The sequence below is a fragment of the Pan paniscus genome, chromosome 8 (assembly GCF_029289425.2).
Source record: "Pan paniscus chromosome 8, NHGRI_mPanPan1-v2.0_pri, whole genome shotgun sequence".
NCBI lineage: Eukaryota > Metazoa > Chordata > Mammalia > Primates > Hominidae > Pan > Pan paniscus.
The window spans coordinates 37,511,111-37,536,098 of record NC_073257.2 but is presented as its reverse complement, the minus strand read 5'-3'; the positions used below and the strand labels follow the sequence as shown (position 1 = coordinate 37,536,098).

The 24,988-nt window shown below is 41.2% G+C and overlaps 1 protein-coding gene across 6 annotated transcripts in view; it reads left to right on the top strand.

The window, feature by feature from the left end:
• Positions 1–24,988, top strand: part of PRTFDC1 (phosphoribosyl transferase domain containing 1) — a 163,604-nt gene that overhangs the window by 115,984 nt on the left and 22,632 nt on the right. Inside the window, exon 9 of one of the 6 annotated variants that reach the window (XM_055092497.2) lies at positions 9,294–9,427. The exons of the other annotated variants lie outside the window; for them this stretch is intronic. Coding sequence (XP_054948472.1) covers positions 9,294–9,299 — 6 coding nt within the window. The 3' untranslated portion in view covers positions 9,300–9,427. Of the gene's footprint in view, positions 1–9,293; positions 9,428–24,988 lie in introns of those variants that run through there. 6 annotated transcript variants of the gene reach the window in all.

Below are 24,988 nucleotides of genomic sequence, written 5' to 3'. Positions count from 1 at the left end.
GATATTTGCATCTGTATTTATCAGGAATATTGGTCTGTAGTTTTCTTTTTTTTGTTGTTATGTTCTTTCCTGGATTTGGTATCAGGGTGATACTGGCTTCACAGAATGAATTAGGAAGGATTCCCTCTTTCTCAATCTTTTGGAATAGTTTCAGTAGGACTGGCATCAATTCTTCTTTGAATGTCTGGTAGAATTCAGCTGGGCTTTTTTTTCTGATTCAATTTTGCTGCTTGTTATTGGTCTGCTCAGGGTTTCTATTTCTTCTTGATTAATTTAGAAGGGTTATGTTTTTAGGAATTTTTTCATTTCCTCTAGACTTTCTAGTTTGTGTGCATAGAGGTATTTATAGTAGTCCCAAATTACCTTTTGTATTCCTGTGGTGTCAGGTGTAATGTCTCCAGTTTCATTTCTAATTGACTTTATTTGAATCTTCTTCTTTTCTTAGTTAATCTAGCTAATAGCCTATCAATTTTGTTTATCTTTTCAAAGAACCAGCTTTTTGTTTCATTGGTATTTGGTATTTTTTGTTGTTATTGTTTCAATTTCATTTAGTTCTGCTCTGATCTTTGTTATCTCTTTTCTTCTGCTAGCTTTGGATTTAGTTTGTTCTTTTTTCTCTAGTCCCTTGAGGCATGACATTAGGTTATCAATGTGTGATCTTTAAGACTTTTTGATGTAGGCATTTAGCGCTTAAACTTTCCTCTTAGCACTGCTTTCGCTGTATCCCAGAGGTTTTGATAACTTGTGTCTCTATTTTCATTCATTTCAAGGAATTTTAAAATTTCCACCTTGATTTCATTATTAACCCCCAAAACATTCAGGAGCAGATCATTTAATTTCCATGTATTTGTATGCCTTTGAGGGATCCTTTGGTAGTTGGTTTCTAGTTTATTCCACTGTGGTCTGAAAAGATACTTGATATGATTTCGACATTTTTAAATTTACTGAGACTTGTTTTGTGGCCTGTCACGTGGTCTGTCTTGGAGAATGTCCTATGAGCTGATGAGAAGAATATATGCTCTGTAGTTCTCGGGTAGAATGTTTTGTAAGTATCTGTTAGGTCCATTTGTTCCAGAGTGTAGTTTAAGTCTATTGTTTCTTTGCTGAATTTCTGTCTCAATGATCTGTCTAGTGCTGTCAGTGGAGTGTTGAAATCCCCCACTATTGTGTTGCCGTCTATCTCATTTCTTAGGTCTAGTAGTAAATGTTTTATGAATCTGGGAGCTCTAGTGGTAGGTGCATATAAATTCAGGATTGTAATATCGTCTTGCTGGATTCAACCTTTTATCATTATATAGCGACTTTCTCTGTCTTTTTTTAATTGTTGTTGTTTTAAAGTCTGTTTTAACTGATATAAGAATAGCTTTTCCTGCTTGCTTTTAGTTTCCACTTGCATAGAATATCTTTTTCCACCCCTTTATCTTAAGTTTATATGATTCCTTACATGTTAGATGAGTTTATTGAAGAAGCTAGTTTTTGTATTTTAGTAGAGACAGGGTTTCACCATGCTAGCCAGGCTGGTCTCAAACTCCTGACCTCAGGTGACCTGCCCATCTCGGCCTCCCAAAGTGCTGTGATTACAGGCATGAGCCACTGTGCCCGGCCAGAATGTGACTTTAATGTTTGTAGTTTATTATAGCCTAATTTGGGCCTTGATGCTTTCAGGGTTGAAGACTCTGTATAAGTCCCTTCGTTATAGAGAGTCTTCGTATGATGGCTTTCTCAGATACTGGTTGTAGTAGCAATGCACTCAGTGTGTGAGCAAGTTCACTATCTGCTATGGGGTTGGAATGGCAGAGGTCTCTTGAAACTTACCTTCTTCACCCATGGTGTACTCTTATTTATTTATCTATTTCCCCAGTATTCTATTTACTAGGTTGAATAATTCAGGCTTTAGGCCAGTAGGGTAAGTGTCCCTGGGTAGAAACTGGTAGTGGCTAAAGCAGGTAGGTAAATGCAACACCAAATCATGGGCAGACGTCCCAGTCTTGACAGAGGTGTCTGGGGGAACTCTAAGTGAAATGCACTGAGATCTTATCATGGGAAAGGGTGGAAGCCACTTCAGCTCCCTGGCCAGGCCAGCAGGAAAGCAATCTACCACCCAGACATACTTCTGACCCCGTGTTCTAGCTATTCAGAGCAGACAGGAGCATCTTTCCACCTGCAGGAACATTGATGTTCCTAGAGGTAGAGGAATTGCGACTCTACCTCTTGTGCAAGCCTACACCTGGCAGGTGTTCCACCTGCGGGGATGCAGTCAAGCTGAAGTGTTCCAGAAAGGCTGTCTATAGAGTCACCCATGTCAAGCTTCCATGGGAGAAGCCCCAGTTGTTTCTGCAGTGGTGGATGAGGAGGAAAAGAAGTCTCCTTCAAGACCCTTCACAAGCACCAGGGCTGCCTGCTGGTGAGACAGAGCCGCAGATGTTCCCCACTGAGCCCAGCATTGCAACTGTGCCTCTGCTGAAAGAAACTTACCACCAGGGGAAAGATCTGAGATTCAAGGCCCGCTGTTCAGATTCTTTTGTCCCATGGGGTGTTGCTTTGATGTGGTGTATTCTCCCTTCCCCTAGGAATAGGAGTCCCTGAGAGTCAGACTACAGTGAGTGCTGTTCCTCCTCTGGATCTAGCCCCAACTGGGGCTGCCATACTCCAGGCTGGTACTGGGGAATATCTGCAATGGATCCAATAATATAATCTGTCCTCAAATCTCCTAGCAGCGGGTACCAGCCCTGATGAAGGTGGTAGAGGAATGACGTGGGCTCTGAGATTCCTTGCTTATATTATAACTAGCCTTAGTGCATTGGCTTTCTCAAATGCCAGTCTTAAGAGTAATGAACTGGTTACATGGATAGGCTCAGGAACCACTGGTTAGCCAGGATGGTACAGGCAATGGTGATAGCGAGGTCACACACAAGTTTTCTCCTTCTTGGGTGCAGTGTTCTTCTACCTGGAGATGCTGTAATGGACTGTGTTGGTAGGCCTCCAGCCAGGAGGTGGCACTTGCAAAAAGAGCACCATCTGTGGTAGCAGTGGTAGGATTTGTGCTTGCCATATGTTACCTAAGGGAGGTACTCTGGTATCTCAAGTGATGGGCAGGGCCATGGGGCTCCCAAAAGTTTCTGTCCTTTGTGTTAAACTACCAGGGTGGGTGGAGGGGTAAAGTCAGGTAGGGGCTGGGTCAAGCAGGTCTGAGCTCTGGCTCTCCATAGGCAGGGCAAGCAGAGGCCCCTGTGTGGTCAGAAGGGCAGTTCTCTGGACACTAGGGTAATGATCCGGGAAGGAACATAACTGCCTCTGCTGCACAGAAGAGTTTATGCAGGGAGTGGGGAGTACAGGGGGCAATAGGCCTCATCCAGCTCCCACACACTTGGCAAGGCAGGGCAAGACCTGTTTTTTAAAAACAAACAAATAAAAAAATCTAATAAAAGAGGAACAAATTAATTGCAAAGTATATAGAAGAAAGGAAAGGAAATAATAAATGTTAGAAAGAAAATCAGTGATAGAGAAAAACAAAAACCACTGGAAAAAAAGGATGAATGCAAAAACTGGTTCATTGAGAAGATTAATAAAATTGATAAAATACAGCCACACTGATCAGAAAAAAAAGACACAAATTATTAATATCAGCAATGAAAGAGGTGACATTACTACAGATTGTACAGATAATAAGAAAATATTGGCCAGGGACAGTGGCTCATGCCTGTAATCCCAACACTTTGGGAGGCCTAGGATCCTTGAGCCCAGAAGTTTGAGACCAGCCTGGGCAACATAGTGAGACCCCATCTTTATTTTTTAAAACAAGAAAATATTAGCAATATTATATGCCTATAAATTTGATGACTTGGATAAAATAATAAAATGCCAACTTGATCGTGGTGGATAAGCTTTTTGATGTGCTGCTGGATTCGGTTTGCCAGTATTTTATTGAGGATTTTCACATCAATGTTCATCAGAGATATTGGTCTAAAATTCTTTTTTTGTTGTGTCTCTGCCAGGCTTTCGTATCAAGATGCTGCTGGCCTCATAAAATGAGTTAGGGAGGATTCTCTCTTTTTCTATTGATTGGAATAGTTTCAGAAGGAATGGTACCAGCTTCTCTTTGTACCTCTGGTAGAGTTCGGCTGTGAATCCACCTGGTCCTGGACTTTTTTGGGTTGGGAGGCTATTAATTATTGCCTCAATTTCAGAGCCTGTTATTGGTCTATTCAGGGATTCAACTTCTTCCTGGTTTAGTCTTGGGAGGGTGTATGTGTCCAGGAATGTATCCATTTCTTCTAGATTTTCTAGTTTATTTGTGTAGAGGTGTTTATGGTATTCTCTGATGGTAGTTTGTATTTCTGTGGGATCAGTGGTGATATCCCCTTTATCATTTTTTATTGTGTCTATTTGATTCTTCTCTGTTTTCTTCTTTATTAGTCTTGCTAGTGGTCTATCAATTTTGTTGATCTTTTGAAAAAACCAGCTCCTGGATTCATTGATATTTTGAAGGGTTTTTTGTGTCTCTGTCTCCTTCAGTTCTGCTCTGATCTTAGTTATTTCCTGCCTTCTGCTAGCTTTTGAATGTGTTTGCTCTTGCTTTTCTAGTTCTTTCAATTGTGATGTTAGGGTGTCAATTACACTATTGGTGGGACTGTAAACTAGTTCAACCATTGTGGAAGACAGTGTGGTGATTCCTCAAGGATCTAGAACTAGAAATACCAATTGATCCAGCCATCCCATTACTGGGTATATACCCGAAGGATTATAAATCATGCTGCTATAAAGACACATGCACATGTATGTTTATTGCGGCACTATTCACAATAGTAAAGACTTAGAACCAACCCAAAAGGCCATCAGTGATAGACTGGATTAAGAAAACATGGCACATGTACACCATGGAATACTATGCAACCATAAAAAAGGATGAGTTCATGTCCTTTGTAAGAACATGGATGAAGCTGGAAACCATCATTCTGAGCAAACTATTGCAAGGACAGAAAACCAAACACTGCATGTTCTCACTCATAGGTGGGAATTGAACAATGAGAACACTTGGACATACGGTGGGGAGCATCATACACTGGGGCCTGTCGAGGGGTCGGGAGAGTGGGGAGGGATAGCATTGGGAGATATAACTAATGTAGGTGACAAGTTGATGGGTGCAGCACACCAACATGGCACATGTATACATATGTAACAAACCTGCACGTTGTGCACATGTACCCTAGAACTTAAAGTATAATAAAAAAAATTTTAAAAAAATAAAATTAAATTAAATTTTAAAATGCATAGTTTTTTTTGTTTGTTTGTATTGTTTTTTGTTTCTTGTTTTTTTTTGTGTGTGTGTGTGGGGGTAGAGACGGGGTCTCACCATCAAGTGATCCTCCTGCCTGGCCTCCCAAAGTGCTAGGATTGCAGTCATGAGCCACCATGCCTGGCCATGCAAGTTTCTTGAAACACTCAAACTCCCAAAGTTCAATGAAGAGGAAATAAATAAAATGAATAGCTCTGTAGCTATTAGAGAAATTACATTTATTGCTAAAACTTTCCTATAAGCTGGGCACGATGGCTCATGCCTATAATCTCAGCACTTTGGGAGGCTGAGGCAGCTGGATCACTTTGAACTCAGGAGTTCAAGACCAGCCTGGGCAACATGGCAAAACCCCATCTCTACAAAATATACAAAAATTAGCCAGGCATTGGTGAGGCTGAGCCCAGGAAGCAGAGGTTACAGTGAGCCGAGATCGCGCCAGTGCACTCCAGCCTGGGTGACAGAGTGGGACTCTGTCTCCAAAAACAAAAAACAAACAAACAAAAAAAAACTTTCCCATGAAGACAACATGTCTGCAGGACCTTCCTAGTAAATTCTACCAAACATCTTAAGGACAAAATCATAGCAATTACACATTAACTCTTTCGGAAAACTGAAAAGGAGGGAATACTTTTAAACTCATTCTATGAGACCAACATTAACTTGCTACCACAATCAGACAAAAATATTATAAGAAAAAGAAACTACAGACCAATATTCTTCACGAACACAGATGCAAAAAATTCTAAACAAAACTTCAGTAAATTAAATTCAACATATATAAAAATATAATATGTCATGACCAAGTGGAGTTTACCTCAAGATTACAAGGCTGGTTTAACGTTCAAAAATCAATATAATTCATCATACTAACAAACAAACAAAAACAGACACCATAGGATCATCTTAACAAATATTTTTAAAGGTCTTTGCCTAAATCTAACATCCATTCTTGATTAAATCTCTTGGTAAACTAGAAAAGGAAGGGAATTTCCTCAGTCTGATAAATGGCATCTATAAAAAACAAAAAACCTGCCATTAACATCATACTTAATGGTGAAAGATTAAATACTTTTCCCTTGAGATCTGAAAAAGACAAGGATTCTGCTCTCATCATTTTTATTCAATATTGTGGTAGAAGATCTATTCAGTGTAACCAGGTAATAAAAAGAAATAAAAGGCATCTGGATTGGAAAGGAAAAAGTAAAACTGTCTTTATTCACAGATTAAATGATCACCGATGTAGAAAATCTAATGAGATCTATCAAAAAGCTAGTAGAACTAAGTGAGTTTAATAAGGCTGTAGAACACAAGCTCAATATATAAAAACAAATGTATGTAGTAGGAACAATCAGAAATTTGAAAGTTAAAATACACAACTTATAGAATAGCATCCATAAATATGAAATACTGGAAGGATACATTTAAGGAATCTGAGGTGTGGAAGGCTTGTATGCTAAAAACTACAAAAAGTGCTAACAGAAATTTTTAAAAAGCTAAACAAATGAGGAGATATGTTGCGTTCTAGAGTCAAAAGAGGCAATATTGCTAAAATGTTAATACTCCCCAAACTAATTGTGCTCAAATAATTGGATATGCATATGCTAAAACATGGATTTTGATCCACACTGCAAAGCACAGACATAAATTAACTCAAAAATTGATCATATTAGCTAGCTTGGTGTTGGCGCCTGTAATCCCAGCTATTCAGGAGGCTGAGGTAGGAGAATAGCTTGAACCCGGGAGGTGGAGGTTGTAGTGAGCTGAGGTTGCACCACTGTACTCCAGCCTGGGCGACAGAGCGAGACTCCATCTTAAAAATTAAAAATTGATTATAGACCCATATGTAACGCCTTATGTAGATAATAATATGTAGAAACTATAAAACTTCTAGATAAAACTTTTCTGACCTTGACTAGTCAAAGATTTCTTAGCTAAATCACCCAAAACAGGATACATGAAGGAACAAATTAATAAACTGGATTTTGTTAAAATTATAAACTTCTGATTTTCAAAAGACACCACCAGAAGAAAGAAAAGACAAGTCAGGGACTGGCAGAAAATATTTGCAAAGGATGTATCTGATAAAGAATTTGTATTGAAAATATATAAGGAACTCTCAAAACCCAATAACCAGCAAACAAAATGACCCAAATGTTAAAATGGGCTAAGTATCTGAATTGTCATTTCATCAGAGAAGACATAGACATGGCAAATAATCACATGAAAAATGCTCAACCGCATTAGTCATTAGGGAAATGCAAATTAAAACCAAAACGAGATAACACTGCAGACCTATCAGCCTAGCTAAAATTAAAAAGACTGACCATACCAAGGGCTGTTATGGATTTGGAGGAACTGGAATTCCCATACATTGCTGATGGGAATGATACAACTTTTCTACATCACGTTTAGAGAAAAAATAAATAAATAAAATAAAGTAAAATAATACAACCATTTTGGAAAACAGTTTGGTTGTTTTTCTTGCAAAGTTAAATATACACTTAGCATATGATCCAGCTATTCCATTCCACTTCTAAATATTTACCCAAGAGAAATAAAAGCATATATCTAGAAAAACATACCTGAGGCTAGGCCCACTGGCTCATGCCTGTAATCACAGCACTTTGGGAGGCCAAGGCAGGTGCATCACTTAAGGCCAGGAGTTTGAGACCAGCCTAGCCCACATGGCCAAACCCCATTTCTAAAATACAAAAATTAGCTGGGTGTGGTGGCACACACCTGTAATCTCAGCTACTCAGGAGGCTGATGTATGAGAATCACTTGAGCCTGGGAGGGAGAGGTTGCAGTGAGCAGGGATCGTACCACTGCATTCCAGCCTGGGCTGGAAAAGAAAGAAAGAAAGAAGAAAAAAAGAAAGAAAGAAGGAAAGAAAGAGAGAAAGAAAAAAGAAAGAAAGAAAGAAAAAGAAAGAAAGAAGAAAGAAAGAAAGAAAGAAGGAAGGAAGGAAAGAAAGAAAGAGAATGTTTATAGAAGCTTTATTTGTAATAGCAAAGCTGGAAACATTTCAAATGTTTATCAATATGTGAATAGACAAAGGAATTGGCGTATCTCCATACCACTGAATACACTAAACATAAAACTATTGATACATGTTAAAACATAGATGGATCTCAAAAATGATTACATGGAGTGAAAGAAGCCGACTGGAAAAGGAGCATACTGTGTGATTCTATTTACATAAAATTCTAGGAAATGCAAATTAATGTATAGTGACAGAAAGTAGACCAGTGGTGCTTGGGGATAGGTGAAGGAAGAGCAAAGACAGGGAGGGATGAAAGGAGGCGGTGGCCAAGGGGCACCAGGAAACTTTTGTCGGTATTATCTTTATTTCAGCGATGGTTTCATGGGTATATTACATATGTTATAACTGATCAAATCGTATACTTTAAATATAGGCAGTTTATTGCGTATCCATTATACCTCAATAAGCCTATTTGAGAAAATAAAACTAGATAGTACAATCCCATATCATTTGATCAGAAAGTCCGAGTGCGGTGGCTCACGCCTGTAATCCCAGCACTTTGGGAGGCCGAGGCGGGTGGATCACTTGAGGTCAGGAGTTTGAGACCAGCCTGGCCAACATGGAGAAAGCCAGTCTCTACCAAAACTACAAAAAAAAAAAAAAAAAATTAGCCGGGCAAGGTGGCCAGCACCCATAATCCCAGCTACTCGGGAGGCTGAGGCAGAATCGCTTGAACCCGGAAGGCAGAGGCTGCAGTGAGCCGAGATCGCACCACTGCACTCCAGCCTGGTTGACAGAGCAAGACTCTCTCTCAAAAAATAAGAGAATAAAGAAATATATTATGTATAACATGCATATGGACTGTCACCCCTTTGATATTATAGGATCTCTTCTCTTCCCTTAGGCTATTTTAAATACTGTACCTGACACGTGGCATCTGACATATGGGCCAAGGGAGGGCTTCATTGCAGTCCACATGTTAAATGGTAATAAGGCTTAGTTTCTTGTTTTTAGATTTAAAAGAAGAAACATAAAAAGAAGTTTTCATACTTCCTGCTCACTCTCATGAATCGTGTGAACCCATCTAGAGATATGAACATCCACCTTTGGAGACAACTGCAAAAATGATAGAAAGAGTGGGAACTGTCTTGTTTCCTCTTTGTCCCCAGTGTCTGCACAAGGGTGGGACACAATAGGCATTTGCTAAATGTTGATTGAATGAAGCAGAGCTAACAAAGCTATTTTGTCGGTTGGGCATTGTGACAGCACTTTGGGAGGCCGAGGTGGACGGATCAACTAACGTCAAGAGTTCGAGACCAGCCTGACCAACATGGTAAAACCCAGTCTCCACTAAAAATACAAAATTAGCTGGGCATGGTGGCAGGGGCCTGTAATCCCAGCTACTCGGGAGGCTGAGGCAGAAGAATTGCTTAAATCCGGGAGGCGGAAGTTGCACTGAGCCAAGATTGCGCCATTGCACTCCAGCACTCCAGCCTGGGCAACAAGAGTGAAACTCTGTCAAAAAAAAAAAAAAAAAAGCTATTTTGTCCCATTGATCTCAGGACTAATTTGACTTTCTAGAGTACCAGCATTAGTTCTGGGAATAACACATTAAAAAAAAAAAAAAGTAGTGGATAAGGAAAGAGCAAAAAATTGTAAAGAAGTAAAATTCAAAAGAAAGAATGAAAGAACCTAGAGAAAAATCTAGGGATGGGGTAGAGTTCAGGGTGTTAGAGTTGAATTCCAGTGTTAGGAGATGAAAGGCCGAACCCCATTCTTGAAAATCAAGTCCAAGTGTTCCTGCTCCCCATTAGAAAGAAACAGAAGCCACTACCTGGATTTATTCTGATGTAAGAACGCTTTTCTTGGCCGGGCATGGTGGCTCATGCCTGTAATCCCAGCACTTTGGGAGGCCAAGGTGGGTGGATCACTTGAGGTCAGGGGTTCGAGACCAGCCTGGCCAACATGGTGAAACCCTGTCTCTAATAAAAATACAAAAAAATTAGCCTGGTGTGGTGGCATATGCCTGTAATCCCAGCTACTTGGGAGGCTGAGGCAGCCTTGAACCCGGGACGTGGAGGTTGCCGTGAGCCAAGACCTCACCATAGTACTCCAGCCTGGGCGACAAGAACCAAATCCTGTCACAAAAAAAAAAAAAAAAAACATTTTTCTCAATTCTTTGTCTGGTCTACACTTCAACATTTTAAAAATAATAGATTTCTCTGAAATGTGTCTTGGGGTGCAGAGGGGAAGTAGGAGGGATGATAGAAGTGATGGTCTAGACTTCCCAAAATCTTTTCAGCTGTATTAAGCTATTAAGACTTTCTGCCCGGCGCGGTGCCTCACACCTGTAATCCCAGCACTTTGGGAGGCCGAGGCGGGCGGATCACGAGGTCAAGAGATCGAGACCATCCTGGCTATCACAGTGAAACCCCGTCTCTACTAAAAATGCAAAAAAAGTAGCCGGGCGCGGTGGCGGGCACCTGTAGTCCCAGCAACTCAGGAGGCTGAGGCAGGAGAATGGCGTGAACCCTGGAGGCGGAGCTTGCAGTGAGCCGAGATCGCACCACTGCACTCCAGCCTGGGTGACAGAGAGAGACTTCGTCTCAAAAACAAAAGATTTTCTAAATGGGCAAGCATTGAAAGTATTTTTCTCCAGTGTTTAAAATACACATACTGATGAACTTCTCCATGTTCATATGCACACTTGATAAACAAAGTTATCTTTAGTATTATCAAAAGTAAAATGTCTCCCAAGGCATGTCATATTTATTGGCCCTAATATAGTTTCGTTTTTTATCATACACTATGTATGTGACCACCGTTCACTTAAATGTCATCTATTTTCAATATCATTCTGATCTATGGCTCAAACCATGTTTTGAATACTTAAATTCTGTTTGGTACAGAATCAATATTTTCTCGTGTTGTAACATTGTTTATTACACATACCACAACACGCTTTAATCAAAAGGGCTGCTAAACTTTGCTCAACCGTGGTTGCACCCGATGACTCATAAGCTTTTTCTTTTTTTCTCTTCTCAATTCAATTCAACATCTGGTAGCTTATATAAGGAGAGAGGATGTTCTTTACAATCGGTGATTTTTCTGGACATGTTTCTACAATGGGCAGCCTTCCATTTTTTCCCCTGAGTTATTACTGTCTTCATGTAGTCTAACATTGGCATATTAATTTTTTTCCTAGAGACAAACATGTGCAGGAATTTGGTCTAATATAGCACCATAAACTTTTACAATGATTAGTTCCTAAGCCTCTTCTATTAATTTGTTTTGAGTTTGTCCAACCTTGAAAAAAGAAAACTAAAAATAAATGTGAACAAATAAGAAACAAGATATCAATCTTAAGCACTTCACATGCAGGCTGTTCTTTCTTTTTGGGGGTTTTATATTATAAAATCTTTGCAGTCTTTGATAACCACTAAAAAGAAGATAAGGATCAGAGATTGCAAAACATATCTCTAGATACACTATTTTTTTCTACCCAGATGTTTTTCACATCCTTTCGGACTCACAGTCCTTCAGACAGAGATAAACTATGCATAATATTCACACTACTAAAGATTCTTGAAACATGTCCCTGCATTTTCTTGATGTTCTTATTTCAGTTTAGTCTTTTATTCATCTTTAAAATGGAAGTGGGGAAAAATAAACCTGTTGTCTGCAAAGGTATTATACACACTTAGAGCCCTTTAAAATTTTTCTACCGTTGCTTCTCCAGACAGAGAAGGAAAAATGTTCATGAGAACACATGGACACAGGGAGGGGAACATCACACACCAGGGCCTGTCGCCGGTTGGGGGCAAGGGGAGGGAGAGCATTAGGACAAATACCGAATGCATGTGGGGCTTGAAACCTAGAAGATGGGTTGATAGGTGCAGCAAACCACCATAGCACACATATACCTACGTAACAAACCTGTATGTTCTGCACGTGTATTCCAGAATTTAAAGTAAATTTAAAAAAAAAAAGAAGAAGAATGTTCACTGGAGCCGGTTATTCTTCAGGTATTTGCATTCCTATTTTGCTGGGAAAAAAAATACCCCAAGAGTTAAAACAAATACACTGCAATCAAACTGGCTGACAACAATATAATAATTGGCTCCAAATACTTAAAAGCATCAAAATGGAATTTTAGAAAAAAGATGTTGACATCTCATATAGGAAGATTATCAATTGATAATAATTAATAATGATTCTAAATAAGGTGTTCAACAAAAGCTATTTATACTTATTTTTCCATGAAACTATTTTAGCTTTCTAATAAATGGAAGGGGTTCACTTGAATATTTGATAGTTTGGAGGGTTTTAATAAGTGTAATATTTCTACTTCCTCTTTCAACCTTCATTCCAGAATATTTCATTAAATACTAAATCCTGTCATTAAGCCCAAGAAAAACAATTTGGTTTAAAACAATGTCTTTTGAAGAGAAATCATATACACTTAAAATATTCCCAGCAAAATTCTTTGAGGTCTTGGCATAGTTTCAAAAGCTGCTAATGTTTCAAAGGGTCACCAGTATCTTTCCTCCCCCATTTTTACCCCTTCCTAAGACCTTAAACACACTCATTCTTCTCTAGTTAACACAGTACTGTCTCAGGATAAGAAATCACTATTTCCTCGCACATCTATGTTCATAGCAGCACTATTCACAATAGCCAAGAGGCGGGTGCAATCCAGTTGTCCATCCACAGATGACTGGATAAACAAAATGTGATATATACATACAGGGGAGTATTATTCAGCCTCGAACAAGAAGGAAATCCTCTCACATAGTACAACATGGATGAACCTTGAGGACATTATGCTAAGTGAAATAAGCTAGTCACACAAAGACAAATACTATGTGATTCCACTCTTATGAGTAGTAGGTAAACTCATAGAAACCAGAAAACAGAATGACAGTTGCCAGGGGCTGGTTGGAGGGGAGGAGGAAATGAGTTGTTCAATGGGTACAGAGCAAGCTTGTCCAACCTGTGGCCCTATGAGCCACATGCGATCCAACACAAATTTGCAAACCTTCTTAAAACATTATGAGATTTTTGGTATGTAATTTTTTTTTTTTTTTAGCTCATCAGCTATAGTTTGCGTTAGTATATTTTATGTGTGGCCCAGGATAATTTTTCTTCTTCCGATGTAGCCCAGGGAAGCCCAAAGATTGGATACCCGTGGTAGGGAGTTTCAGTTTTGCAAGATGAAAAAGTTCTAGAGATCTGTTGCACTCAGTGTGAAATACTTAACACCACTGAATGGTACACTTAAAGATGGTTAAGATGACACACTTTGTGTTCTGTGTTTTTAACCACAATTATAAGTATATAAATATATAAGAAATTACTATTTGCTCAGAGAGGCTTTTCATTCCCAAAGTGTATTTGACTTAAACATTTCCCATTGTGGTGAGAAAGGAATGGAAACCTTTTGTCTCATAGTATCTTAAAAATAGCACATGCACCCATTTTTTCTTTACTAAGCTTCATAGGTGTTAAATAATTGATCCTGTCAAACTTGATTGGGTTTTTTTGTTTTGTTTTGAGACAGAGTCTGGCTCTGTTGCCTAGGCTGGAGTGCAGTGTTGTGATCTTGGCTCACTGCAGCCTCTGCCTCCTGGGTTCAAGCAATTCTCCCATGTCAGCCTCCCAAGTAGCTGGGATTACAGGCATCCACCACCACGCCCAGCTAATTGTTGTTTTTTTAGTAGAGATAGGGTTTCACCATGTTGGCCAGGCTAGTCTTGAACTCCTGGCCTCAAGTGATCCACCTGCCTCAGCCTCCCAAAGTGCTGGGATTACAGGTGTGAACCACTGTGCCCAGCCATTGATTGGGTTTTAGAAGCTCCCAGTTTTCAGGCAGGAGAATTTTAAAATTGAAATTCGAAAGGAATTAAGCACTATATTTCTTAAAAGAGTATTGAAAATTGCAATTAACTCATACCCATGCTCACCTGGGGAAATATTAATTCTCATCAAATGAGGTGGAAGACTCATTTTGGATAAAGAGTAAAGCACTTGGAAAGAAGGGGATACATATGTGGTACAGGCTGAATATTCTTTATGTGAAATGCTTGGGACCAGAAGTGTTTGCGATTTCATGTGCATAATGAGATCTGCATATACACAATGAGATGGGACCCAAGGCAAAACACAAAATCCATTTATATTTTATATACACCTTATACACATAATCTGAAGGTAATTTTATCCAATATTTTACATACTTTTGTGCATGAAACAAAGTTTGTTTTAAGTATTTATGTGTGGAATTTTCCACTTGTGCAGTCATGTCAGAGCTCAAATAGTTCTGAATTTTGGAGCATTTCAGACTTTCAGATCAGGAAGGCACGACCTGTATAAAAAACAGAGTAACTTCTAGTATTCTTGCTTCTCTGCTCTTCTCTCTTGCTCAGCCAATGCCGTGATCCATTTCTGTTGTGTGGGTGTTTAAGGCAGAGGCAAAGTGACTGAAGTCTCTGTTTCAGATCCTCCCACATGCAACATTTAAGAATCTGGCATTTAGCTCATTTCCTAACATGTTAGTGGTACACACAGACTTTAGGAAGCTGAATACATCCTCTTCTGCACTGGAGTCTGTGAGAAGGTTGGAGGCAGGAAGGCTGAAACTGACCTTCATCAGTTATTTTCTACCCTCATTCCACTGCTACCCTCCCTGGGGTCTCTTTCCTAAGTGTCATTTTGGTGGAGAACGGGATGGTTTCTCCACCTCCCAAATAGAAGAAGTATTTCATGATGTATTAGTTTGTAGTTTCTTCGGTTTATGTTGGTCTCCTAACAGAGTTCCAAAAAGCAGCATTGTCCCCTCTGATCCGCGGTTTTGCTTTCTGCAGCTTTCATTACCCACAGTCAACTGTGATCCAAAAATATTAATTAGAAAATTTTAGAAATCAACAATTGATAAGTTTTTAATTGCATGCTGTTCTGAGTAGTGTGGTGAGATCTTTCACTACCCTGCTCCATCCCTCCTGGGACATGAATCACCACTTTGTCTAGTGTATCCTGAGTTACAGATGTCACCTGCCCCTGAGTCACTCAGTAGCCATGCCATCTCAGTTATCAGATCAACTATGAAGAAATCACAGTGCTTGTGTTCAAGTCACCCTCATTGTACTTAATAATTGCCTCAAAGTGCAAAAGTTGTAATGCTGGCATAGTGTTATAATTGCCCTATGTTTAGTTATTATCGTTCATCTCATATGTGCCTAATTTATAAACTTTATCATAATTATCTATGTATAGGGAAAAACATAATATATACAGGATTAGTTACTATCAGAGGTTTCAGGCCTCCACTGAGGTAGTCTTGAAATGCATCCTTTACAGCTAAGGTGGACTGCTGGATAGACCCTTTTTTCTTTTTGTTAATGGATGGGGTCTTGCTCTGTCACCTAGCAGGTTGGAGTGCAGTGGCGCAATCATGGCTCACTGTAGCCTCGAACTCATGGGCTCAAGCCATCTTCCCACTTCAGCCTCTCGAGTAGCTGGGCCCAAGCCACCACACTGGCTAATTTTTTAATTTTTTGTAGAGTCAGGGTCTCACTATGTTGCCCAGGCTAGTCTCAAACTCCTGGCCGCAAGTGATCCTCCCACCTCGGCCTCCCAAAGTGCTGGGATTATAGTCATGAGGCATCTCACCTGGCCTAGACTTTCTGTTTGTGTCAGTTCAGTTTCATTCATTCATTTGACAAATATTTATTATGTAAGATATACTAGGCAGTGACCCTTTACAGTACAGTGCATGTCTATTTAGTATGACCCTTTAGTATCCTAGATATTAGCCCTTTAAAAATCAAGAAGTATCTCAAACATGACTCCAGACTTAAATTGAATGATGATTTTTTTAAGAGATGGGTCTTGTTATGTTGCCCAGGCTTGAGTGTAGTAGCTATTCACAAGCACAATCACAGTCTCGAACTCCCTGGTCTCGAGCAATCCTCCCGCCTCAGCCTCTTGAGTAGCTGGGACTATAAGCGCCCAGCTAAAATGATGATCCTGATCACCAACTAGATACTAGATATATAATGAGGCATGTTTTTAAAAATTACACAGATTCTTGCATCATTTATGGAAATAAACAAACCAGCCATCTTTCAAGTGTGATATTTCCCAAAGTACCCATGGAGGTGCTGGCACGAGCTTGCTCACAAGCAATCTACCCTGACCTTGAACACTCACCCCTGTTACCCAGCTCTTGTCTAGGGCTCCCCTATACAGACCCCAGGAGAGGCTACTGTTGGAGCAGCCGAAATATACAAGGCCTCCAGCCTGGGCCTGCTGGGAGCAGGGGCTGGTGCCTCAGGGCGTCCTGACTGGCTGCCTGGTTTCCATCCATTTTGCCTTGGCCCATGGACACTCCTGCCTGCTCACCTGACTTCGGGACCTGAGCTGATACCACAGCCATAGGCCCTTGGCATTTCCAGTCTGCTTCTGGCTTTGTGCCCTGTCTCCATGATCCACTGCTGCTCAAGCCCAAGCTTGACAGTCATGACTAATTGGGGCAGGTCACCCTTTCGGCTCCAAGGTGATATCCCATCTACCTCCCTCTAGCTTGTCTGTCTCAAACAAAGGCATTTTCTTCTAACCCCCAGCAACCTCAGAACGACTCCTACTGTATGTATATCTACATCCTAAACTATAAAGGCTAACAGAGAAAGAAATTTCCTTTGTGTTCCTTAGAAATAAATGGGAGAAAATTTACTAGAAATCACCTTGCAGTTTCATCCAACCACTTACTGTCTATGTTATCAACACATCATTTTACCTCTCTGGAACTCAAACTTAAAATGCAGGCACTAAGCTAACCCACTGCTGCTAGCTCTCCTAGTATAATGCTGGAAGGAGGAGGTTAAGAGCATAGGCTTTGCAGGTAGTCAGGTCTGTGTTTGAGATTTCCAATTTTCTTTCTCTTTTTCTCTTTCTTTTCCTTCCTTCCTTCCTTCCTTCCCTCCCTCCCTCTCTCTCTCTCTTCTTTCTTTCTTTCTTTCTTTCTTTCTTTCTTTCTTTCTTTCTTTCTTTCTTTCTTTCTTTCTTTCTTTCTTTCTTAATGGGGGAGTGCAGCGACATGATCAGACTGGAGTGTAGTGGTGTGATCTCGACTCACTGCAACCTCAGCCTCCAGGGCTCCAGTAATCCACCCACCTCAGCCTCCAGGGCTCCAGCAATCCACCCATCTCAGCCTCTGAGTAGCTGGGGACACAGGCACATGCCACTTATGCCCAGCTAATTTTTTTTATTTTTGGTAGAGACGGGGTCTCATCATGTTGCCCAGCCTGGAAATTGACTAACTTTCAACCATGGACAAGTGGTTTAACCTCTCTGAACTTCCACTAAACAGAGATAATACCTACCTCACAGTGTTGTTTTGAGAATTAAATGAGACACTATATGTGCAGTTCTTACCAAATAGTATTAATCAACACACAGATAAAATATATAAATACATAGTTACACGTAAATATTTAGTGCTTACTTTTTTTAATCATTCATCTCTGGATACCTTCTCTTTCATCTCAGTCCTTGCTACTTCACAGCATACTTTAAGAAATAATTACATGTTTCTATGGCCAGGTAATATTTGTCAGAACCTTGTTTTTTTTTTTTTTATCAGGGTACAAAATTTTAGTTTTTAAAGTTACCTTTATCAAATCTATGGTTAAAATAGTTGTGGAGCTGCTCTAATTTGAACAGATGGCTTTTATTTTTTTTAAGTACAGATTATTTTGGCAACCATTTTCTGATCTGATTACAATAAAAATTTTTAAAAGAAGTTCCAGTTTTATGGCCAGCCACGGTGGCTCACACCTGTAATCCCAGCACTTTGGGAGGCCAAGGTAGGAGGATTGCCTGAGCGGGAGTTGGAGACCAGCTGGGGCAAAAATCCCATCTCTACTTTAAAAAAAAGAAAAGAAAAGAAAAGTTTCAGTTTTTGCTTTTGGGTTTTTGTTTTTTGTTTTTGGGGATTTTTTTCTGAGACAGGGTCTCACTCTGTCACTGGAATGCAGTGGCATAATCATGACTTACTGCAATCTCCACCTCCAGGGTTCAAGCAATTCTCCCACTTCAGCCTCTCCAGTAGCTGGGACAACAGGCATGTGCCACAATCCCCAGCTAATTGTTTTTTAGTAGAGACAAGGTCTCACTGTGTTGCCCAGGCTGGTCTCAACCTCCTGAGCTCAAGCGATCCTCCTACCTTGGCCTCCCAAAGAGGACAAGATTATGGGTGCAAGCTACAACACCCAGCCAGAAGTTCCAGTTTTTAATCTGGAAGCCAGAATAACTTGGTAAATCATTTCTACACTGAGGGAAGAAACCATCAAAGACGTATTCATTTAGTGTCCCAAGTTCATGAACGCTTTATACAGTATCTTTCAAGTCAGGCACCAATAAAGAAAGTGTGCCCACAGACAGGGGAACAGAGAGAGTTTTAATCTCATCAAAACTCTACTCGGTGATGTCAACAATTAAGACCTACTATGTTCCACCCTTCTTTTCCAATTAGAGGCAAAGAAGTAAAATATTGAAGCCAATACTCAGAACTCAAGTAATTCTGATGGCTACAACATTGAGCTATAATTCCAGGCTCAGTGGATCCTCTCCAGGCCTGGCTCTATTTATCTAAGAAACTAAGAGAGACAAACAGGCCTCCTCCTCAGCACAGCTATGATGAATATTTAATTAGCTAATAATACAAAGTAAATGTATCATCAATAGCAAATGAGATGCTTATAATTAACTTGGGACAAAGAAGTAGAAATCAACAAATAGCCTGAATCTGGGCAGGGTGGCTCATGCCTATAATCCCAGTGCTTTTGGAGGCCAAGGCAGGAGGATTGCTTGAAGCCAGGAGTTTGAGACCAGCCTGGGCAACATGGCGAGAATCTGTCTCTACAAAAAATTTAAAAAAAAAATTAGCTGGGCATGGTGGCACACACCTGTAGTCCCAGCTGCTCAGGAAGCTGAGATGGGAGGATCACTTGAGCCCAGGAGTTCAAGGCTGCAGTGAGCTATGATTGCGCCACTGCACTCCAGCCTGGTTGACACAGCAGACTCGGTCTCTTAAAAAAAAGTAGCCTGAGATGGTTATTTTCATCATAAACTGCCTTTTTCTCTGAGGCAAGGCTGTTAAACCGCTAGCATTTGGAAAGGCCTATGGCCAAGTCAAATGTCCCTGGAATTTACATAAGGTCCAGGGCAGACTTGTCCAGCATGAGACAAATGGGACAAGAACAGGTGGTGAACAGAAGCTCCAGAAGGCCATGCTTATGTGCAGCACACCGTTCATTCATTCCTACTGTGGCGATGATACTGTGGCTCTCCAAAGACTTCCACATCCTCATCCTTAGAATCTGTGACTATGTTGCCCTACCTGGCAAAATGGACTTTCCAGATGTGCGATTTAAGTTAAGGATCTTGAGATGGAGAGATTGTCCTTGATTAGCTGGGTGAGTCCAGCGTAACCTCCTTATAAGACAAGGAGGAACCCGGGTGTGGTGGCACATTCCTGTAATCCCAGCTACGCGGGAGGCTGAGGCAGGAGAATCGCTTGAACCCGGGAAGGCGGAGGTTGCAGTGAGCTGAGATCGCGCCATTGCACTCCAGCCTGGGCAACAAGAGCGAAACTCCATCTCAAAAAATAAATAAATAAAGAGAGAGAGAGAGAGGAGGAGAGTTAGAGAAGGAGATGAGATGGCAGAAATGAGGTCAGAGTCATAGACAGAAATTTGAAGATGCTTCACTGCTGGCTGTGAAGACGGAAGAAGAGGACATGAGCCAAGAAACGCAAGAAGTCTCTGGAACCTGGAAAAAGCAAGGAAAGGGTCTCCCCTGCAGCCTCTAAAACGAAAGCAGTTCTGCTGACACTTTGACTTTAGCCTAATGAAGGCCGTTTTGGATTTCTGACTTCCAGAGCTATCGTAACAAACTTGTGTTGTTTTCAGTCACTAAATGTGTGCTATTTTGTTGCAGCAGCAATAAGAAACTAATACCTCTAAGTGGCAGAGAGTCAAAGATGAAAAAGACACATTCCTCCTGTGGGCATTTGTTTAAAAAATATGTATCGGGTTGCTCAAAGTCGCATGATAGCTGATGCTTATCAGCCACCCATTATGTGTCAGGCAGGATGTTAGGTGCTTTGCATCCGTTTCTCCAATCCTCAGACCCATCCTAGTATACATACTGCTGACATTTATTAAACACCATGCACCAGACACAGTCTTAAACACTTAACATGTATTATCATATTTCATTCTTATAGCCCTGAGATAGATCATAATCACTCTCATTTTATGCAAGTGGAAACAGGCGAAGGGAAGCTGAAAGTAGTTTCTCAGGGTCAAATTGCTAAAAGTGATTAAAATTTTAGCTTGTCTGCCTCCAGAACCTGCTCTGTATTTTCCCCATTTTCCAGATGAGTAAATTGAGGCTCAGAAAGGTTAAACAACTTGGCAAAGCCAAAACTGATTCATCATCCGCTGACCATCCACCAGACGGACTTTCTCCTGACTCTCCCTGTACGCCCTCTGCACTAGCCCAGAGCCTTCTGATTCTAGTCTGAAGCTTGTTCGGAAAACCTTGTATTCGTCCTGGATGATGTAGCAAGACCCCATATCTAAAAAAAAAAAAAAAATTAAAAAAAAAAAACCTGGTATGATGGCATGCACCTGTAGTGCCAGCTACTTGGGAGGCTGAGGCAGGAGGGTCACTTGAACCTAGGAGTTTGTGGCTACAATGAACCACGATCACACCACTGCACTCCAGCCTGGGCTATAGAACAAGACCGTGTCTCAAAAAAAGAAAAAAAAAAAGAAAGGAAGGAAGGAAACCTTGTGTGTTGTAATGACTAGGTCTCTCATAGACTGATTCTGAAGTTGACCGGCTCTTGGTACAGAAATGTGCGGGCAGGGTATCCCAGGCTGGACGGCCTGAGTCCTACCTGCTGTCTTCAGCTCCCTTTAAGCTGTAGTTAAGATGCCCATTTCACTGCATGAGTCAGTGACAGGACAGAATGAGCACAGCGATTTTATTCACTCATTTAAACAGCCGTGAAACACGTATTCATTATTTACTGCTCCTGAGAACTGCTACACTTCCCTACTTTTCAATGACATAAAGAGAGCTGGTTTCTTGCTGGAACTGTTATGACAAAATGTACCTACAAAGAACACACATTCAGGGCAGGGCTGGGTCCATCTTGTTCATCCTATCCCAGAGCCCAGCACCGCACCTGGACTACAGTAAGAAGCTCCATCACTGTTCTTGACTGATTTATGTAGCTCCATTAACACCACTGAGATCACTAATGGTTGCTCATGGGGCCTGCTGGGAAACCACGCAGGTAATTTCACTGTTTTGCCTATAATTGGGTTTGTCCCTTAGTTATCAAACTATGGCAGTCTTCAGTGTCTCAAATGTCTGGTTTCGTTGTTGTTGTTGTTTTGAGACGGAGTCTCACTCTGTCATCCAGGCTGGAGTGCAGTGGTGCGATCTCAGCTCACTGCAACCTCTGCCTCCCAGGTCCAAGTGATTCTCCTGCCTCAGCCTCCCAAGTACTGGAACTACAGGCGTGCACCACCACGCCCAGCTAATCTTTGTATTTTTAGTAGAGACGGGGTTTCACCATGTTGACCAGGCTGATCTTGAACTCCTGACCTCAAGTGATCCACATGTCTCTGCCTCCCAAAGTGCTGAGATTACAGGTGTGAGCCACCACACCTAGGCTTTTTGTTTTTTTGAGACACGGTCTCACTCTGTCACCCAAGCTGGAGGGCAGTGGCATAATCACAGCTCACTACAGCCTTGACTTCCTAGGTTCAGGCAGTCCTCCCACCTCAGCCTCCCAAGTAGCTGGGACTACAGGTGCGTGCCACCACACCTGGCTAATTTGGTTTATTTTTTTGTAAAGACAGGGTCTCACTATGTTGTTCAGGCTGTTCTCAAACTCCTGGACTCACGACTTGCTCCCACCTCAGCCTCCCAAAGAGCTGAGATTACAGGAGTGAGTCATCACGCCCTGCCTCTGTGTCTCAAATGTCAAACAGCTAGCTACCTCAAGGTATGACAGGAATTTTTTTTTTTTTTTTTTGAGACGGAGTCTCGCTCTTTTGCCCAGGCCAGAGTGCAGTGGCACAATCTCGGCTCACCGTGCCCGCCCCAGGAATATTTTTAAAGTTGGTCACTGTTCATGAAGTCCTTTCTCATGACTTGATACATCATGTCTGTGCCAGCCAAACAAATCTGTTTGCTACTATGCTCCTGGCTTTCACTCGTGGCTTCTTTGTCCTTCTGCACAAATCGTATTTCCACATTGAATGTGTGGACGAAAGAAAAAAAAAAAACAAGTTTTTAATGAATTAAAGTTAGTTTTATTCAGAAGTCTTACTGAGGACTGTGGACTGAGGCCTATAGCTCTGGAGGAGTCTTTCAGAGAGGAGATTTTGTCAGAAATCTCCCAACCAGTGTTTTAGCTCACAGCTTATATACAGGAGGGGGAAGTTTATGATGACAGATCACATCCAACGTACTCAGAAGTTATTATATTGGTGCAAATGTAATTGTGGTTTTTGCTATTAAAAGTAATTACTTTGAAGCAGAATCACAACAAGGTTGAGGTATAAGAGTCCATCTAGTTATAGATTACAAAAACATAGTCACTAAACTCATCAGAAGTTATCTTATGTTGGCCGGTCACAGTGGCCTATAATCCCAGCACTTTGGGAAGCCGAGGTGGGTGGATCACTTGAGGTCAGGAGTTCGAGACCCGCCTGGCCAACATGGTGAAACCCCCGTCTCTACTAAAAATATACAAAAAAAATTAGCCGGGTGTGGTGTTGTGTGCCTGTAATCCCAGGTACTCAGGAGGCTGAGGCAGAAGAATCGCTTGAACCCAGGAGAGGTTGCAGCGAGCCGAGATCAAGCTACTGCACTCCAGCATGGGCAACAGAGTAAGACTCTGTCTCAAAATGAAAAAAAAAAAAAGTTATCTTATGTTTAAGGAAAGACAAGGACAAGGGTCATTTATCTTTAAGGAATATGGTGACTCAAGTAAGAGACACAGACGGCCATATGCTCTGTCCTGTTTTGTCTTTAAAGCATCCCTCCAGAGATCTGCACATCACCACAGAGCCAGGTGCTTGGTGAAATTATGCTGGCAAGCAGAAATGAGCAGATATGGCTTCTGTTTGCTACTTCATCTCACACATGCTTTTTACTTTCTCTGTACCAATTCACACCCCTCCTGTCTATCTCCTCCTGGATTATCACCATCCTAAGCAGGTGATCCTGGAAGTCACATTCCCTCTGTTGTTACATGTGTGCTGGATTGCCAAGGTAAGATTATGTCCATCAAGGCTTCTATTTATGCATCCTGTGTGTCCTCAGGAAAATCACAAGCCTTGGGATGGTAGAAATCATAAAATCATATATTCTATTTCTTTCCTATCAAATCCCTGCCAGGACACTTATTAGTATAGATATTAATTCAGTTTTCAGTAAGTATGTAATAAATGGTTCTGAGTTTCTTCTTTTATACAGGTAGAAAGAGCAGACTTTGATTTTAGTCCTGGCTCTGTCTTGAACTACCTGAGTGGTATTAGCTGGGACACTTCACTCCTGCCCACATGCCTCTCAATTATAAAATGAGGAGAAAGGCCAAGCATGGAGACTTATGCCTATAATCCCAGCACTTCACGAGGCCAAGACAAGAAGATCACTGGAGTAAGGAGTTCGAGACCAGCCTAAGCAACATAGCAAGACCCACATCTCTACAAAAAATTTTAAAATTAGCTGGGTATGGTGGTGCACAATTGTGGTCCAGTAGAATGCTCAGTAGATGTTAGCCATCATCATCATCTTTATTATTATTAGGGCTTTATTAATTATTATTACTATTGGCTCTTAAATCAACATGATTTTTGCCACATTGCCCAGGCTGGTCTCAAACTCCTAACCTCAGGCATTCTACCCGCCTTGGCCTCCCGAAGTGCTAGGACCACAGGTGTGAGCCACTGCACCCGGCACCCGGGTATATATTGAAAAGGATGAATAGTTGTGAGCTTGGGCAAGTTGCTTAATCTCTCAATGCCTCAGTTCCTCACACAAGATGAATAATGATCCCTACCTCATAGGGTTCTTATGAGGATTCAGGCAATTAGACCCAGACTGGCTACTTAGTAAGCACTCAGTAAATGTTAGCTATCATCATCATCTTGATTATTATTAGGGCTTTATTAATTATTATTATTTTTTTATGAGAGAGTCTTGCTCTGTCGCCCAAGCTGGAGTGCAGTGGCGCAATCTTGGCTCGCTGCAACCTCCGCCTCCCAGGTTCAAGTAATTCTCCTGGCTTAGCCTCCCAAGTAGCTGGGATTACAAGCGCCCACCACCATGCCCAGCGAATTTTTTGTATTTTTAGTAGAGACGGGGTTTCACCATGTTGGCCAGGCTGGTCTCAAATTCCTGACCTCAGGCGATCCGCCCACCTCGGCCTCCCAAAGTGCTGGGATTACAGGCATGAGCCACCACGCCCAGCCAATTATTATTATTATAGGCTGTCAAGCCAATTCCCAGTAGTACTCTTACCTACATGAGGATGGAAGCTCTGGCAGGACAGGGAGGTAAGCTCACGTTAGAGCCAGTCTACCTGCTGGGAAGCAGAGAAGCTCAGGCTGCCGCCTACCAGT